At 38.3% G+C, this 17,895-nt stretch overlaps 1 protein-coding gene across 1 annotated transcript; it reads right to left on the reverse strand.

Annotated features, from left to right (window-relative positions):
- Positions 1 to 14,296: 14,296 nt before the first annotated feature.
- LOC113937530 (protein SET-like) lies at positions 14,297 to 15,121 on the reverse strand. Its single transcript, XM_027621914.2, has one exon. The coding sequence runs from the start codon at positions 15,119 to 15,121 to the stop codon at positions 14,297 to 14,299; it is 825 nt and encodes a 274-aa protein (XP_027477715.1).
- Positions 15,122 to 17,895: the final 2,774 nt, after the last annotated feature.

Raw genomic sequence — 17,895 nt, forward strand, 5'->3', positions numbered from 1 at the left:
CAGCAACCCTCAGTTTGTTTCCTGAGATTAAGAATTCCTCATATCAGTGAGATCATATGATACATGTCTTTCTCTGATTGACTTATTTTGCTTAGCATAATACCCTCTAGTTCCATCCATGTCACTGCAAATGTCAAGATTTCATTTTTTTGATGACTACATAATATTCCATTGTATATATATGCCACATCTTCTTTATCCATTCATCTGTCGATGGACATCTTGGCTCTTTCCATAGTTTGGCTATTGTGGACATTGATGCTATAAACATTGGGGTGAACATACCTCTTCGGATCACTACCTTTGTATCTTTGGGGTAAATGCCCAGTAGTGCAATTGCTGGGTCATATGGTAGCTCTATTTTCAACTTTTTGAGGAACCTCCATACTGGTTTCCAGAGTGGCTGCACCAGCTTGCATTCCCACCAATGGTGTAGGGGGTTCCCCTTTCTCTGCATCATCGCCAACATCTTTCGTTTCCTGACTTGTTAATTTTAGCCATTCTGACTGGTGTGAGGTGGTATCTCATTGAGGTTTTGATTTGGATTTCCCTGATGCCGAGCGATGTTGAGCACTTTTTCATGTGTCTGTTGGCCATTTGGATGTCTTCTTTGGAAAAATGTCTGTTCATGTCTTCTGTCCACTTCTTGATTAGATTATTTGTTCTTTAGGTGTTGAGTTTGATAAGTTCTTTATAGATTTTGGATGCTAGCCCTTTATCTGGTATGTCATTTGCAAATATCTTCTCCCTTTCTGTTGGTTGCCTTGTGGTTTTGTTGACTGTTTCCTTTGCTGTGCAAAAGCTTTTTATCTTGATGAAATCCCAATAGTTCATTTTTGCCCTTGCTTCCCTTGCCTTTGGTGATGTTTCTAGGAAGAAGTTGCTGTGGCTGAGATTGAAGAGGTTGCTGCCTGTGTTCTCCTCAAGGATTTTGATGGATTCCTGCCTCACATTTAGGTCTTTCATCCATTTTGAGTCTATTTTTGTGTGTGGTGTAAGGAAATGGTCCAGTTTCATTCTTCTGCATGTGGCTGTCCAATTTTCCCAACACCATTTGTTGAAAAGACTGTCTTTTTTCCAATGGACATTCTTTCCTGCTTTGTCAAAGATGAGTTGACCATAGAGTTGAGGGTCCATTTTTGGGCTCTCGATTCTGTTCCCTTGATCTATGTGTCTGTTTTTGTGCCAGTACCATACTGTCTTGATGATGGCAGCTTTGTAATAAAGCTTAAGTCTGGAATTGTGATGCCACCAGCTTTGGTTTTCTTTTTCAACATTCCTCTGGCTATTCGGGGTCTTTTCTGGTTCCATACAAATTTTAGGATTATTTGTTCCATTTCTTTGAAAAAAGTGGATGGTATTTTGATAGGGATTGCATTAAATGTGTAGATTGCTCTAGGTAGCATAGACATCTTCACAATATTTTTTCTTCCAATCCATGAGCATGGAACATATTTCCATTCCTTTGTGTCTTCCTCAATTTCTTTCATGAGTGTTTTATAGTTTTCTGAGTACAGATTCTTTGCCTCTTTGGTTAGATTTATTCCTAAGTATCTTATGGTTTTGGGTGCAATTGTAAATGGGATTGACTCCTTAATTTCTCTTTCTTCTGTCTTGTTGTTGGTATATATAAATGCAACTGATTTCTGTGCATTGATTTTATATCCTGCCACTTTATTGAATTCCTATATGAGTTCTAGGAGTTTTGGGGTGGAGTCTTTTGTGTTTTCCACATAAAGTATCATATCATCTGCAAAGAGTGAGAGTTTGACTTCTTCTTTGCCGATTTGGATGCCTTTGATTTCTTTTTGTTGTCTGATTGCTGTGGCTAGGACTTCTAGTACTATGTTGAATAGCAGTGGTGATAGTGGACATCCCTGCCGTGTTCCTGACCTTAGGGGGAAAGCTCTCAGTTTTTCCCCATTGAGAATGATACTTGCTGTGGGTTTTTCATAGATGGCTTTTATGATATTGAGATATATACCCTCTGTCCCTACACTGTGAAGAGTTTTAATCAAGAAAGGATGCTGTACTTTGCAAATGTTTTTTCTGCATCTATTGAGAGGATCATGTGGTTCTTGTTCTTTCTTTTATTAATGTTTTGTATCACATTGATTGATTTGTGGTTATTGAACCAACCTTGCAGCCCAGGAATGAATCCCACTTGGTCGTGGTGAGTAATCCTTTTAATGTACTGTTGGATCTTATTGGCTAGTATTTTGGTGAGAATTTTTGCATCCATATTCATCAGGGATATTGGTTTGTAATTCTCCTTTTTGATGGGGTCTTTGTCTGATTTTGGTATCAAGGTAATGCTGGCCTCATAAGATGAGTTTGGAAGTTTTCCTTCCATTTCTATTTTTTGGAACAGTTTCAGAAGAATAGGTATTAATTCTTCTTTAAATGACAAAATCAGTATCTTGAAGAAGTTTCTGTACCCCTGTGTTCCTTGCAGCATTATTTACAATAGCCAACATTTGGAAACAACCTAAATATTCATCAATGAATGAATGGCTAAAGAAAATAACACACACACACACACACACACACACACACACACACACACTGGAATGTTGGAAGGCATTATGCTAAGTGAGATAAGCCAAACAGAGAAAGACAAATACTATGTGCTATCACTTACATGTGAAATCTAAAAAAAAAATTGCATTTATAGAAACAGAGAGTAAAATCACCATTACCAGGAGGTGGGGTTGGAGAAAATGGGGAGATATTAGTCAACAGTCAAGTTTTCAAGCATAAAATGAGTAAGTCCTGAGGATCTGATGTACAGCATAGTGACTATAGTTAACAGTACTGTATTGTATACTTGGAATTTGCTGAGAGTAGATCTTAAACTTTCTCACCAAACACACTCAAAAAAAGGTAACTATGGAAGGTGATCAAATGTTAAGTAACTTAATTGTGGTAAATGTTTTACAATGTGTGTGTATATCATCATGTTGTACATGTTAAATATATACAATTTTATTTTTCAGTTTTACCTCTATAAAGTTGGAAATAAAAGCATCTGTCAAAGCTGATGCATTAAATTGTGTCTTCAAGAAATGGTCAGATGCTCTTGAAGATTATGATAATACCTTCAGCAGCAGCCCAGAGATTAAAAAACAAAACAAAACTGGAAAGCAGTAAAACTTGTGTTCTTTGGGGAAAATATCTGCTTTGCTTGCTTTTGTATTTTAAAATCCACAGAAGTACCATGAAAAATATAAAAAGTCAGATGTGAGTTCCCAGAATAAACAAATACTGATATTAATAAAAAAAAATCAGCATTATCCTGATACCAAAACTGGATAAAGTCACTAAAAAAAAAAAAAAAAAAAGAGCTACAGGCCAATATCTCTGATGAACATAGATGCAAAAATCCTCAACAAAATATTAGCAAATCAAATCCAACAATACATTAAAAGAAGCATTCATTATGACCAAGTGCGATTTATTCCTGGGATACAGGGATCGTTCAATATTCACAAATCAATCAACATAATACATCATATCAACAAAAGAAAGGATAAAAACAATAGATCATTTCAATATATGCAGAAAAAAACATTTGACAAAGTACAATATCCCTTCATGTTAAAAACCCTCAACAAAGTAGAAGGAATATACCTCAGTGTAATAAAGGCCATATGTGAAAAACCCACAGCTAACATCATCCTCACGGGTAAAAACAAACAAAAAACTGAGAACTTGTCCTCTAAGATCAGGAACAAGACAAGGATGTCCACTCTCACTGCATTCATTCAACACAGTACTGGAAGTCCTAGCCAAAACAATCAGACAACAAAAAGAAATAAAAGGCATCCAAATTAGTAAGAAAGAAGTAAAACTCTCACTATTTGCAGATGACATGATACTATATATAAAAAAACCTGGGGCGCCTGGGTGGCTCAGATGGTTAAGCGTCCGCCTTCGGCTCAGGTCATGATCCCAGTGTCCTGGGATCAAGTCCCGCATCGGGCTCCCTGCTCCTTGAGGGCCTGCTTCTCTCTCTCTCTCTCTCTCTCTCTCTCTCTCTCTCTCTCTCCCTCTGTCTCTCATGAATGAATAAATAAAATCTTTAAAAAAAAAAAACCTAAAGACTCCAGCAAAAAAAAAAAAAATACTAGAACTAATAAACGGATCTTCAGTAAAGTCACAGAGTACAAAATCAAATATACAGAAATCTGTTGCATTTCTATACACTAATAATGAAATAGCAGAAAGAGAAACTAAGAAACCAATCCCATTTACAATTGCACCAAAAATAGTAAAGTATTGGGAATCAACTTAACCAAGGAGGTGAAAGACCTGTACTCTGAAAACCATAAAACACTAATGAAAGAAATTGAAGATGACAAGAAAATGGAAAGATATTCCATGCTCATGGATTGGAAAAAAGAAATATTGTTAAAATGTCCATACTACCCAAAGCAATCTACAGATTTAATGCAATCCGTTTCAAAATACCAACAGCATTTTTCACAGAACTAGAACAAATGGTCCTAAAATTGTATGAAACCATAGAAGACCCCAAATAGCCAGTGCAAGCTTGAAAAAGAAAAAACTGAAAGCATCACCATCCCAGATATGAAGATATACTACAAAGCTTGGGTAATCAAAACAGTATAGTATCAGCACAAAAATAGACACATGGATCAATAGAACAGAATAGAAAGCCCAGAAATAAACCCATGATTATAGGGTCAGTTAATCTTTGACAAAGCAGGAAAGGATATCCAGTGGGAAGAAGACAGTCTCTTCAACAAATGGTGTTGGGAAAACTAGACAGCTATATGCAAAAGAATGAAACTGGACCACTTTCTTATACCATACACCAAAATAATCTCAAAATGGATTAAAGACCTAAATGTGAATCCTGAAATCATAAAAATCCTAGAAGAGAGGACAGACAGTAATTTCTCTGACATTGGCTGTAGCTACATCTTTCTAGATATGTCCCCTCGGGCAAGGGAAATAAAAGCAAAAATAAACTATTGGACTACATCAAAATAAAAAGCTTCTGCACAGCAAAATAAACAACCAATAAAACTAAAGATAACCTACTGAATGGGAGAAGATATTTGCAAATGACATAGCTGATAAGTTGTTAATACCTAGAATATATAAGGAACTGATACAACTCAACACCCAAAAAACAAATAGTCCAATTCAAAATGGGCAGAAGGGGGCGCCTGGGTGGCTCAGTCAGTTGGGCATCTGCCTTCGGCTTGGGTCATGATCCTGGAGTCCTGGGATCGAGTCCCGCATTGGGCTCCTTGCTTGGTGGGGAGTCTGCTTCTCCCTCTCCCTCTGCCGCTTCCCCCTGCTTGTGCTGTCTTTCTCTCTCTCTCTCTCTCTCTCTCAAATAAATAAATAAATAAATAAATAAATAAATAAATAAAATCTTAAAAAAAAAAAGGGCAGAAGATATGAACAGACCTCTCTCCAAAGGAGACATCCAAAAGGCCAACAGACACATGAAAAGATGCTCAACACCACTGATCATCAGGGAAATACAAATCAAAACCACAATGTGGTATCACCTCACACCTGTTAGAATGGCTAAAATAAAAAACACAAGAAGTAACAGGTGTTGGCAAGAATGTGGAGAAAAAGGAACCCTCTTGCACTGTTGGTGGGAATGCAAACTGGTGCAGCCACTTTGGAAGATAGTATGGAGGTTCCTCAAGAAATTATAAATAGAGCTATCCTTTGATCCAGTAATCACCCTACTGGGTATTTACCCCAAAATAATCCAAAAACATGCATTCAGAAGGATACATTCACCCCCTCTGTTTATTGGGGTACATATACATATATGTAGACACACACACAATGGAATATTATTCAGTCACAAAAATAATTAAATCTTGCCATTTGCAACACCATGCATGGATCTAGAGAGCGTAATGCTAAGCAAAATAAGCCAATCAGGGAAAGACAAATACCATATGATTTCACTCATATGTAGAATTTAACAAAATGCAAACAAAGGAGGAAGAAAAGATAAACCAAAAAACATACTCAACTATAGAGAACAAACAGATGGTTACCACTGGGGAGGTGAGTGGGGGCATGGGTGAAATAGGTGAAGGGGATTAAGAGTGCACTTATCTTGATAAGCACTGAGTAATATATGGAACTGTCGAGTCACTATATTGTAATTAATTGTACTGGAATTAAAAAAAAAAAATCACCAAACTGAATTTCCCTTCCCACCTCTGTAGTGTGGAAACTTCTTTCAAGAAGTAAGTTGGGGAAATCAACTTATTTCTCAAATCTTTTTTCTTATAAAACCAGAATGATACTTTATAAATGCAAATCTAATATTATCTCACCTCACTTAAAACCCCTCAATTGCTTCCACCTAACTCGAATCCCTTTCTTAAACTCTACGTTCTAGTCATCCTAAGGATTTCTGAAATTCACCAGGCTGTTTCATCCACCTATGTCTATTTTATTCTGCACTCCTTTATCTTTAAAAGATAGTTCTCTGTGGTCAAAGGGTACAAACTTCTAGTTATAAGAATAATAAGTTCTGGGGATGTAATGTACAGCATGGTGATTGTAGTTAATAATACTTGTAATATTACATATTTAGAAGTTGCTAAGAGAGTAGATCTTAAATGTCATTACAAAAAAGAAATGGTAATATGGGACATGATAGAAGTATTACCTAACACTATGGTGGTAATCATTTTACAATATATATGTATCAAATTAGCATGTTGTACACCTTAAACTTACACAATGTTATGTGTCAATTATATCTCAGCAAACTGGAAAAGAAGACAGTTCTCTATGTCCTTTATGAAATCTATAACCACTTTCTGATTCAGGCACATTTTCTTCTTCCTCTGTACTTACACTTTAGTACTAAATTCAATAGATGTTATTGTTAACTCTATGGTTATGTGTTCATCACACGACATTAAAGTTATTCGTGTATCTATCCCCCAACCACTAGATTATGAACCCCTTACAAATAGGGTTTGTCTCTTCTTAATGTTTCTATCCCCAGGATTAACCACAATACATAGCACATAGTAGATGTATAAAAACCATTTGAGAATTCAGGATTATTCCTGTTAGTTCTGCCTCCAAAATATCCCTCAGATTTATTCTCTTATATCTCATCTGTTGCTACTCTAATCTTAGTCATCATTTTATCTTACCACGTGTCATAATTATCTCCCTGCTTTTTTTCTCTTGCCCTTGAACAATTCATTCTCTATACAACATCCAGAGTAATATTTTGAAATATAAATCAGATTACTGTAATCCCCTTCTCAAAAACTTCCAATGTCCTGCTGTGCTAAAATACATTCCAAACTCCTTAACATACCCTATACAGCTTTATGTGAGGCAACTGCTTCCTGCCTCATTGACTTGGTTTTGAAACACTTCCTTGTTCAATACATTCCATCCACCCTGGCCATTCCATTTCTCCAATGTACCACACTTATTTCTGCCTTAGGCCTTTGTACTTGTTCTGTCTGCTTGTAAAGATCTGCTTCTAGAGTTTATATGTCTGGCTCTTAAATATTATTCTGATTTCATCTCAAATATCACTTCTTAGAGGAGCCTTATCTGACCTTCATGCAGACTAGGGCTGCGGAAGAAAAGAAAAAAACCCTGTGATGTGATATTGGGTTGGAATTAGAAGTATTAGTATGTATGTATATGCATTGTGTGTTTGTGCGTGTATTTATTTATTTACACTGATACTTGTAATACTATTATTAGCATTAGTATCTTTATACTATATGTGTTCATACTATATTTCCTAATACTGATATCTCATCCCATGTATCAACACAGTTAATGCCCAGACTTGGTTTCTAAAAACTATTCTCCACTAAAAGAAACAATATTCCTTGAAGAAATGATTAATTAGGGGCGCCTGGGTGGCTCAGTCGTTAAGCATCTGCCTTCGGCTCGGGTCATGGTCCCGGGGTCCTGGGATCGAGCCCCACATCAGGCTCCCTGCTCAGAGGGAAGCCTGCTTCTCCCTCTTCAACTCTTCCTGCTTGTGTTCCCTCTCTCGCTGTGTCTCTGTCAAATAAATAAATAAAAAATCTTTAAAAAAATGATTAATTATAGGACTGGGGAAAGGAAAGTATGAAGTAAACCGGAAACATTTTCTTGCACCTAAAGTAAGAAAGTACTCATAAATTGATGGGACTATGTCAGAAGAATACCTAAACTAGCTTAAAGAGGCTCCCACTTGTTAAATTAGGAAAAATTTGAGGGCAAAATGAGTAATAATAAATTGTAACATATTGAGTAAAAAAGGATCCATGAATCCATCCTGATAACTTTTTTAAAAAATTAAAGTGATAAGGACAGAAAGCCAACTGATAAATGTAGAAAGAATGATAGAATTAGGAAATCACTATTTGCAATCTCCTTAGTAATGATGTATGCAAGAAGTCAATGTGTACTAAAACACTAAGTTTAAGATAGTTGAGAACATGATATTCACATTCTCAAAGTATCTGTACATACTCACAGATTATGTACAAAAAGAGAAGAAACTACTTTTCCAGTGAAAACTAAAAGTGATCAAAGTGATCAAATTTGTTTTTATATTTTTTAAATTTAAATACAGTTAATTAACATATAATGTATTTATTGATTTCTGAGGTAGAGGTCAGTGATTTATCAGTCTTATAAAATACCCAGTGCTCATTACCTCACGTGCCCCCCTTAATGTCTATCACTCAGTTACCCCATCCCCCCACCTCCTTCCCCCTCCAGCAACCCTCATTTTGTTTCCTATGATTTAGAGTCTCTTATGGTTTGTCTCCCTCTCTGATTTCATCTTGTTTTATTTTTTCTCTCTTCCCCTATGATCCTCTGTTTTGTTTCTCAAATTCCACATATCAGTGAGATCATATAATAGTCTTTCTCTGATTGACTTATTTCGCTTAGCATAATACCCTCTAGTTCCATCCACATCATTGTGAATGATAAGATTTCATTTTTTTGATGGCTCAGTAGGATTCCATTGTGTGTGTGTGTGTGTCTATGTATGTGTATATATATATATGTATATGTATATATATATATATTTATATTTATATATTTATACCACTTCTTCTTTATCCATTCATCTGTTGATGGACATCTGGGCTCTTTCCATAGTTTGGCTATTGTGGATATTGCTGCTATAAACATTGGGGTGCACATGCCTCTTCGGATCACTACATTTGTATCTTTGGGGTAAATACACAGTAGTGCAATTGCCGGGTCATAGAGTAGCTCCATTTTTAACTTTTTGGGGAACCTGCATACTGTTTTCCAGAATGGCTGCAGCAGCTTGCATTCCCAGCAACAATGTTAAGAGGGTTCCCCTTTCTATGCATACTCGCCAACATCTGTCTTTTCCTTATTTGTTAATTTTAGCCATTCTGACTGGTGTGAGGTGTTTTCTCATTGTGGTTTTGATTTGTATTTCCCTGATGTTGAGGGATGTTGAACATTTTTTCATGTGTCTGTTGGCCATTTGGATATCTTCTTTGGAGAAATGTCTGTTCCTGTCTTCTCCCCATTTCTTTATTGGATTATTTGTTCTTTGGGTGTTGAGTTTGATAAATTTTTTATAGATTTTGGATGCTAGCCCTTTATCTGATAAGTCATTTGCAAATATCTTCTCCCATTCTGTCGGTTTTCTTTTGGTTTTGTTGACTGTTTCCTTTGCTGTGCAAAAGCTTTTTATCTTGATGAAGTCCCAATAGTTCATTTTTGCCTTTGTTTCCCTTGCCTTTGGAGACGTGTCTAGCAAGAAGTTGCTGTGGCTGTGGTTACAGAGGTTGCTGCCTGTGTTCTCCTCTAGGATTTTGATGGATTCCTGTCTCACATTTAGGTCTTTCATCCATTTTGAGTCTATTGTGTATGGTGTAAGGAAATGGTTCAGTTTCATTCTTCTACATGTGGCTGTCCAGTTTTCCCAACACCATTCGTTGAAGAGACTGTCTTTTTTCCATTGGGCATTCTTTCCTGCTTTGTCAAAGATTAGTTGGCCATAGAGTTGAGGGTCCATTTCTAGGCTCTCGATTCTGTTCCCTTGATCTATGTGTCTGTTTTTGTGCCAGTACCATACTGTTTTGATGATGGCAGCTTTGTAATAGAGCTTGAAGTCTGGAATTGTGAGGCCACCAGCTTTGGTTTTCTTTTTCAACATTCCTCTGGCTATCCAGGATCTTTTCTGGTTCCATAGAAATTTTAGGATTATTTGTTCCAGCTCTGTGGAAAAAAATTGTTGGTATTTTGATAGGGATTGCACTGAATGTGTAGACTGCTCTAGGTAGCATAGACATCTTCACAATATTTGTTTTTCCAATCCACAAGCATGGAACATTTTTCCATTTCTTTGTGTCTTTCCCAATTTCTTTCATGAGTGTTCTATGGTTTTCTGAGGACAGATCATTTGCCTCTTTGGTTAGGTTTATTCTTAGGTATGTTATGGTTTTGGGTGCAATTGTAGATGGGATCTACTCCTTAATTTCTCTTTCGTCTCATTGTTAGTGTATAGACATGCAACTGATTTCTGTGCATTGATTTTATCCTGCCATGTTGCTGAATTCTTGTATGAGTTTAGCAATTTTGGCTGGAGTCTTTGGGTTTTCCACATAGAGTATCATGTCATCTGCAAAGAGTGAGAGTTTTGTCTTCTTCTTTGCCAATTCAGATGCCTTTTATTTCTTTTTGTTTTCTGATTGCTGAGGCTAGGACTTCTAGTACTATGTTGAATAGCAGTGGTGATAGTGGACATCCCTGCCATGTTCCTGACCTTAGGGGAAAAGCTCTCAGTTTTTTCCCATTGAAAATATTTGCTGTGGGCTTTATGTATATGACTTTTATGATATTGAGGTATGTTCCCTCTATCCCTACACTGTGAAGAGTTTTAATCAAGAAAGGATGCTGTACTTTGTCAAATACTTTTTCTGCATCTATTGAGAGGATCATGTGGTTCTTGTCCTTTCTTTTATCTATGTAGTGTATCACATTGATTGATTTGCGGATGTTGAACCAACCTTGGTGCCCAGGAGTAAATCCCACTTGGTCATGGTGAATAATCCTTTTATTTTTTTTTAAGATTTTATTTATTTATTTGAGAGAGAGAGAATGAGAGAGAGAGCACATGAGAGGGGGGAGGGTCAGAGAGAGAAGCAGACTCCCTGCCGAGCAGGGAGCCCGATGCGGGAATCGATCCCGGGACTCCAGGATCATGACCTGAGCCGAAGGCAGTCGCCTAACCAACTGAGCCACCCAGGCGCCCGTGAATAATCCTTTTAATGTACTCTTGGATCCTTGGCTAGTATTTTGGTGAGAATTTTTTTCATGTTCATCCATGTTCATCAGGGATATTGGTCTGTAATTCTCCTTTTTGGTGGGGTCTTTGGCTTTGGGATCAAGGTAATGCTGGCCTCATAGAAAGAGTTTGGGGGTGCCTGGATGACTCAGTCATTAAGCATCTGCCTTCGTCTCAGGTCATGATCCCAGGGTCCTGGGATCGAGCCCTGCATCAGGCTCCCTGCTCCACGGGAAGCCTGCTTCTCCCTCTCCCACACCCCCCTGCTTGTGTTCCCTCTCTTGCTGTGTCTCTCTGTCAAATAAATAAATAAAATCTTTAAAAAAAAAAGAAAGAAAGAGTTTGGAAGTTTTCCTTCCATTTCGATTCAGCTCCAGAAGAATAGGTATTAATTCTTCTTTAAATGTTTGGAAGAATTCCCCCTGAGAAGCTATCTGGCCCTGGACTCTTGTTTGTTGGGAGATTTTTTTTTTTTTAAATATTTTATTTATTTGACAAAGAGAGACACAGCGAGACAGGGAACACAAGCAAGGGGAGTGGAAGAGGGAGAAGTGGGCTTCCTGCCAAGCAGCCAAGACTGATGTGGGGCTCGATCCCAGGACCCTGGGACCATGACCTGAGCCGAAGGCAGATGCTTAACGACTGAGCCACCAAGGCGCCCCTGTTGGGAGATTTTTGATTACTGCTTCAATTTCCTTGCAGGCTATGGGTCTGTTCAAGTTTTCTATTTCTTCCTGTTTCAGTTTTGGTAGCTTATATGTTCTAGGAATGCATCCATTTCTTCCAGATTGCCTAATTTATTGACATATAGTTGCTCATAATATGTTCTTATAATTGTTTGTATTTCTTCCATGTTGGTTGTGATCTCTTCTCTTGCATTCATGATTTTATTTATTTGGGTCCTTTCTCTTTTCTTTTTGACAAGTCGGGCTAGGGATTTATCAATCTTATCAATTCTTTTTTTTTTTTTTAGATTTTATTTATTTATTTATTTGACAGAGAGAGACACAGCAAGAGCGGGAACACAAGCAGGGGGAGCAGGGGAGGGAGAAGCAGGCTTCCCGCCGAACAAGGAGCCTGATTTGGGGCTCGATCCCAGGACCCTGGGACCATGACCTGAGCTGAAGGCAGATGCCTAACAACTGAGCCACCCAGGTGCCCCTCAGTCTTATTAATTCTTTCAAAGAACCAGCTCCTAGTTTTGTTGATCTGTTCTACTGTTCTTTTGGTTTCTCTTTCATTGATTTCTGCTCTGATCTTTACTATTTCTCTTCTTCTGCTGGGTTTAGGCTTTATTTGCTGTTCTTTCTCCAGCTCCTTTAGGTTTAATGTTAGGTTGTATATTTGAGACCTTTCTTGTTTCTTGAGGAAGGCTTGTATTGCCATATACTTCCCTCTTAGGACCACCGTTGCTACATCCCAAAGGTTTTTTTTTTTTTTTTAAGATTTTATTTATTTATTTGAGAGAGAGAATGAGAGATAGAAAGCACGAGAGGGAAAGAGGGTCAGAGGGAGAAGCAGACTCCCCACTGAGCAGGAAGCCCGATGCAGGACTTTATCCCAGGACTCCAGGATCATGACCCGAGCCGAAGGCAGTCGTTTAACCAACTGAGCCATCCAGGTGCCCGCATCCCAAAGGTTTTGAACAGTTGTGTTTTCATTTTCATTTGTTTCCATGAATTTTTAAAAAATTCTTCTTTAATTTCCTGGTTGACCCATTCATTCTTTAGGACGATGCTCTTTAGCCTCCATGTATTTGAGTTCTTTCCAAATTTCCTCTTGTGATTGAGTTCTAGTTTCAAACCTTTGTGGTCCAAAAATATGCAGGGAATGATCCCAATCTTTTGGTATCAGTTGAGACCTGATTTGTGACCCAATATGTAATCTATTCTGGAGAATGTTCCATGTGCACTCAAGATGAATGAGTATTCTTTTGCTTTAGGATGGAATGTTCTGAATATATCTATGAAGTCCATCTGGTCCAGTATGTCATTCAAAGCCCTTGTTTCTTTGTTGATCTTCTGCTTAGATGATCTGTCCATTGCAGTGAGTGGGGTGATAACATCCCCTACTATTATTGTATTGTTTTTTTGTTTTTGTTTTTGTGTGTGTACAAATTTAGTTTTATTGTAACAAAGCAACTTGTACACTTTTAACGTTTAAAACTGAGCATCATCTTTCCTTTCCAGTGAAACAAAAAGAAAATTAAAAAAAAAATAGGAACAAAATTACAATAGAGAATGTCAATTCCAAATAAGATCCTACAGGTTCTGCTGATTCTCCCATCGAGTGGCAGGGCTCAAGTCATCATTAGGAGAGAGTTTTATTTTAAAAGTGTCATCTTAAACTGCAAGGATGTCAGTTAAACATCACAATTAAACATGCCAAAGGAGAAGCCATGTTGTCAAAATGCCCACTTAACCCACCCAAACATCTCAACCCCGCCCTTTCTTGTCCTTCTATAACCCCATTTTTTAAAGTTTTTTTTTCTTTTTTTTAAACAAGAGAAAGTAGACAGGTACATGTTGGTAAATGCTAACTGTCCATATTCACATCGAGACACAGTATAATCTCTGAGCCCAATATACAGAGAAAGGAGGAAAAAAGCTAGAATTCTATGCACTACTACACAGGGGCCTAGCACCCTCCAGCTTCCAGCAGAGCTAAGGGAGCAGAGGTTTTTCTTTTTTCCCACAGAGCACGGTGGTGTTGATTCCATAAAGTTTTTGTTGAGACAGGAAGGGATAAAAATGAATTTGGAACAGAAAGGGGTAGAGATTCTTTTCCCACTGTATTCTGCTCAAGGTATTTCCCCCCAAAATAAGTTGAGAACCATGGTATAAAGGGAGAGAAAAGAGACTTCAAAAAACAGGGCGAATGAGCACAAGAGGAGGAAAAAAAAAAAAAAAGATGGCAACTTGCTCCCAGGGACTGAAGAAAATTAAAAAAGGAAGGTTGGAATCCATCAGTGTTCCATTAGTCATCTCCTTCATCCTCCTCTCCTTCCTCCCCCTCATCATCATCTTCATCTTCTTCACCTTCATCCTCATCTCCTTCTTCATCGATATCTTCCAATCCTTCTTCTTCTTCATCATCATTTTCTTCTCCTTCCCCTTCTTCATCATCCATATCGGGAACCAAGGAGTACTGTAACGGATTTGGCCAAATATCATCTTTGATGACCTCTCCTAACTCATCTGCACCTGCATCAGAGTGGTCAGTAAACCAGGTGAAGAAGCTCTCTGGTTCCTCATGCTGTCTCTTCCTGCTGGCTTTATTCTGTGTTTGACTTGAACGTTTCGTCAAATCCTTTCCAGATTTCCATTTGATTTCGGTGGACTTTGAAGATGGATCACCACTCTCATTCAGATGAAATTCTTTGGAGAGAACTTTATTTTCCAAGTAAGGGTTTTCATCAAAATAAAAATCTATTCTGTAACCTGATTTAATATCTTCAAATTCTGTCACTTCAACTCTTGTCAAATAATGCAGCGCCTCTTCATCCTCCTCCCCAAGCAGTGCAGACACTTGTGGATGGTTAACAAATGTTGTTACCCAAAAATTGGGGATTTTGGCGATCAATTCCGACCTCTTCTGAAAAAATGGTTGGCGGAGTTTGTTATATTTCTGTTCTACTTTCAAAATCTCCTCACTGGCTTGTTCATTAAGTCTGTCTATTTCATTTTGTACTTCATCAATATGTTCAATTGCTTCTTGCTGTTCTTTTTCTGAGGTCTCGTCGGCCCCGTCGTGGTTGGAGTTGAGCTCCTTTTTACTGACTTTGACCTCCGGCGCCGACATGGTGCTGCTCCCCGGTCGGGGCAGGGCGGGGAGTGCGGAGGGGGGGCGAAGGGGGCGGGCAGTGGCTCCCCCTCACGCCACACGCGCCAGCGCTCGCTCGGTCTGGCCGCCTCCTCCTGGCGCTCACTCGCTCACTCTCCCTCCCCCTGGCTCATGCGCGCTGCCCTCCCGGCCCAACAACTAGGGAGGGGCTGGGGCGGCATGCCGCCGGGCCAGGCTCCTGCTTACTGAGGGGAGGCGGCGGCGGGCAGGCAGGCGGCTCGGCTCCCCCACTCATGCTCCACCGTCCAGCTCGCTGCTCGCTCTCCCGGAGCCGCCTCCTCCTCCACCTCCTCCTCATGGCGAGCTATTGTATTGTTGGCCATGTGTTTCTTTGATTTTGTTATTAATTGGCTTATATAATTGGCTCTCCCATGTTAGGGGCATAAATATTTACAATTGTTAGATCTTTTTGTTGGATAGACCCTTTAATTATGATATAGTATCCTTCCTCATATCTTATTACAGCCTTTGGTTTAAAATCTAATTTGTCTGATATAAGGATTGCCACCCTAGCTTTCTTTTGATGTCTATTAGCATGATAAATGGTTTTCCACCCCCTCACTTTAAATCTGGAGGTGTCTTTGGGCCAAAAAATGAATCTCTTGCAGTTAGCCTATCAATGGGTCTTGCTTTTTTATCCAATTTGATAACCCTGTGTCTTTTGATGGGGGCATTTAGCCCATTTACATTCAGAGTGACTATTGAAAGATGAATTTAGTGCTGTCGTATTACCTGTAAAGTCACTGTTTCTGTGTATTGTCTCTGTTCCTTTCTGGTGTATGTTACTTTTGGGCTCTCTCTTTGCTTAAAGGATCCCTTTTAATATTTCTTTTAGGGCTGGTTTGGTGATCACAGTTTTTTTTAGTTTCTGTTTGTCCCGGAAGCTTTTTTCACTGCTTCTATTTTGAATGATATTCTAGCTGGATAAAGTATTCTTGGCTGCATATTTTTCTCATTTAGCACCCTGAATATATCATGCCAGTCCTTTTTTGGCCTGCCAGATCTCTGTGGATAAGTCTGCTGCCAATCTAATGTTTCTACCCTTGTAGGTTATAGACCTCTTGTCCTGAGCTGCTTTCAGGATTTTCTCTTTGTCTCTGAGATTTGCAAGTTTTACTATTATATGTTGGGGTGTTGACATATTTTTATTGATTTTGAGAGCAGGCTCTCTGTGCCTCCTGGACTTGCATACCTGTTTCCTTCCCCAGATTAAGGAAGTTCTCCAGTATAATTTGCTCCAATATACCTTCTGCCCCTCTCTCTCTTTCCTCTTCTTCTGGATCCCAATTATTCTAATGTTTTGCTTTATGGTATCACTTATCTCTCAGATTCTCCCCTCGTGATCTAGTAGTTGTTTATCTCTCTTTTTCTCAGCTTCTTTATTCTCTCTCATTTTGTCTTCTATATTACTAATTCTCTTCTTCCTCATTTATCCTAGCAGTTAGAGCCTCCATTTTTTAAGAGATTTTATTTATTTATTTGTCAGAGAGAGAGAGCACAAGCAGGGTGAGCAGCAGGCAGAGGGAGAAACAGGCTCCCTGCTGAGCAAGGAGCCCAGTGTGGGACTTGATCCTAGGACCCTGGGGTCATGACCTGAGCCAAAGGCAGACACTTAACCAACTGAGCCACCCAAGCATCCCTAGAGCCTCCATTTTTTATTGCATCTCATTAATAGCCTTTTTGATTTCACCTTGATTAGATTTTAGTTCTTTTATTTCTCTAGAAAGGGATTCTCTAGTGTCTTCTATGCTTTTTATAAACCCAGCTAGTATCTTTATAATCGTTATTCTGAATTCTAGTTCTGACATCTTACTTATGTCCATACTGATTAGGTCCCTGGCAGTCAGTACTGCCTCTTATTCTCTTTTTTGAGGTGAGTTTTTCTGTCTTGTCATTCTATCCAAGCATTTCTTTCTCAGGCATATGACCCCCTTTGTAATCTCCAAAACCTACAGACTCCTGTCCAATGCCAAGATGCACTCAGATGAACAAGAGAACAAAATACTAAAATGGCAACAACAACCCTAAGGAAATATACACTAAACAAATCAGAAGAGACCCAAAACTGAAAAAAAATTTAAAAAAAAACAAAAGAAAAAAAAGAATATAATCAGACAAGCAGACAGAATAGAGCAGTACACTGGATCCTGTGTGTATTTTGGTCTATTAAAAACTCGATCCCAGGGCGCCTGGGTGGCTCAGATGGTTAAGCATCTGCCTTCGGCTCAGGTCATGATCCCAGGGTCCTGGGATCAAGTCCCGCATCGGACTCCCTGCTCCTTGGGAGCCTGCTTCTCCCTCTGCTTCTCTCTCTCTCTCTCCCTCTCCCTCTGTCTCTCATGAATAAATAAATAAAAAATCTTTAAAAAAAAAAAACTCGATCCCAAAATTGTAAAGAAAGAAAAACTTTTATATATATATATATATATATATATATATATATATATATACAAAAAAAATTAAATACATTGAAAGGATAGAATGTAATTGTAAAGATGAAAATTAAAAAAGACTAACAAAAAAAAGAAGAAGAAAAAAGAGCATGAAATATATCAGATAGGTGAAGAGAACAGAGCCATACACTAGATTCTGGGTGTATTTTGGTCTGTTAGAAGAAACTGCATCTCAAAATTGTAATGAAAGAAAATATATATACAAAAATAAAATTAAATACAATGAAGGGATACAGTGTAACTATAAAAATGAAAATTAAAAAAGATTTAAAAACGAAT

Source organism: Zalophus californianus, chromosome 4 (genome assembly GCF_009762305.2).
Source record: "Zalophus californianus isolate mZalCal1 chromosome 4, mZalCal1.pri.v2, whole genome shotgun sequence".
Lineage (NCBI taxonomy): Eukaryota > Metazoa > Chordata > Mammalia > Carnivora > Otariidae > Zalophus > Zalophus californianus.

Coding starts and splice junctions, on each gene's coding strand:
- LOC113937530 (XM_027621914.2), bottom strand. CDS start 15,121: ATGTCGGCGCCGGAGGTCAAAGTCAGTAAAAAGGAGCTCAACTCCAAC.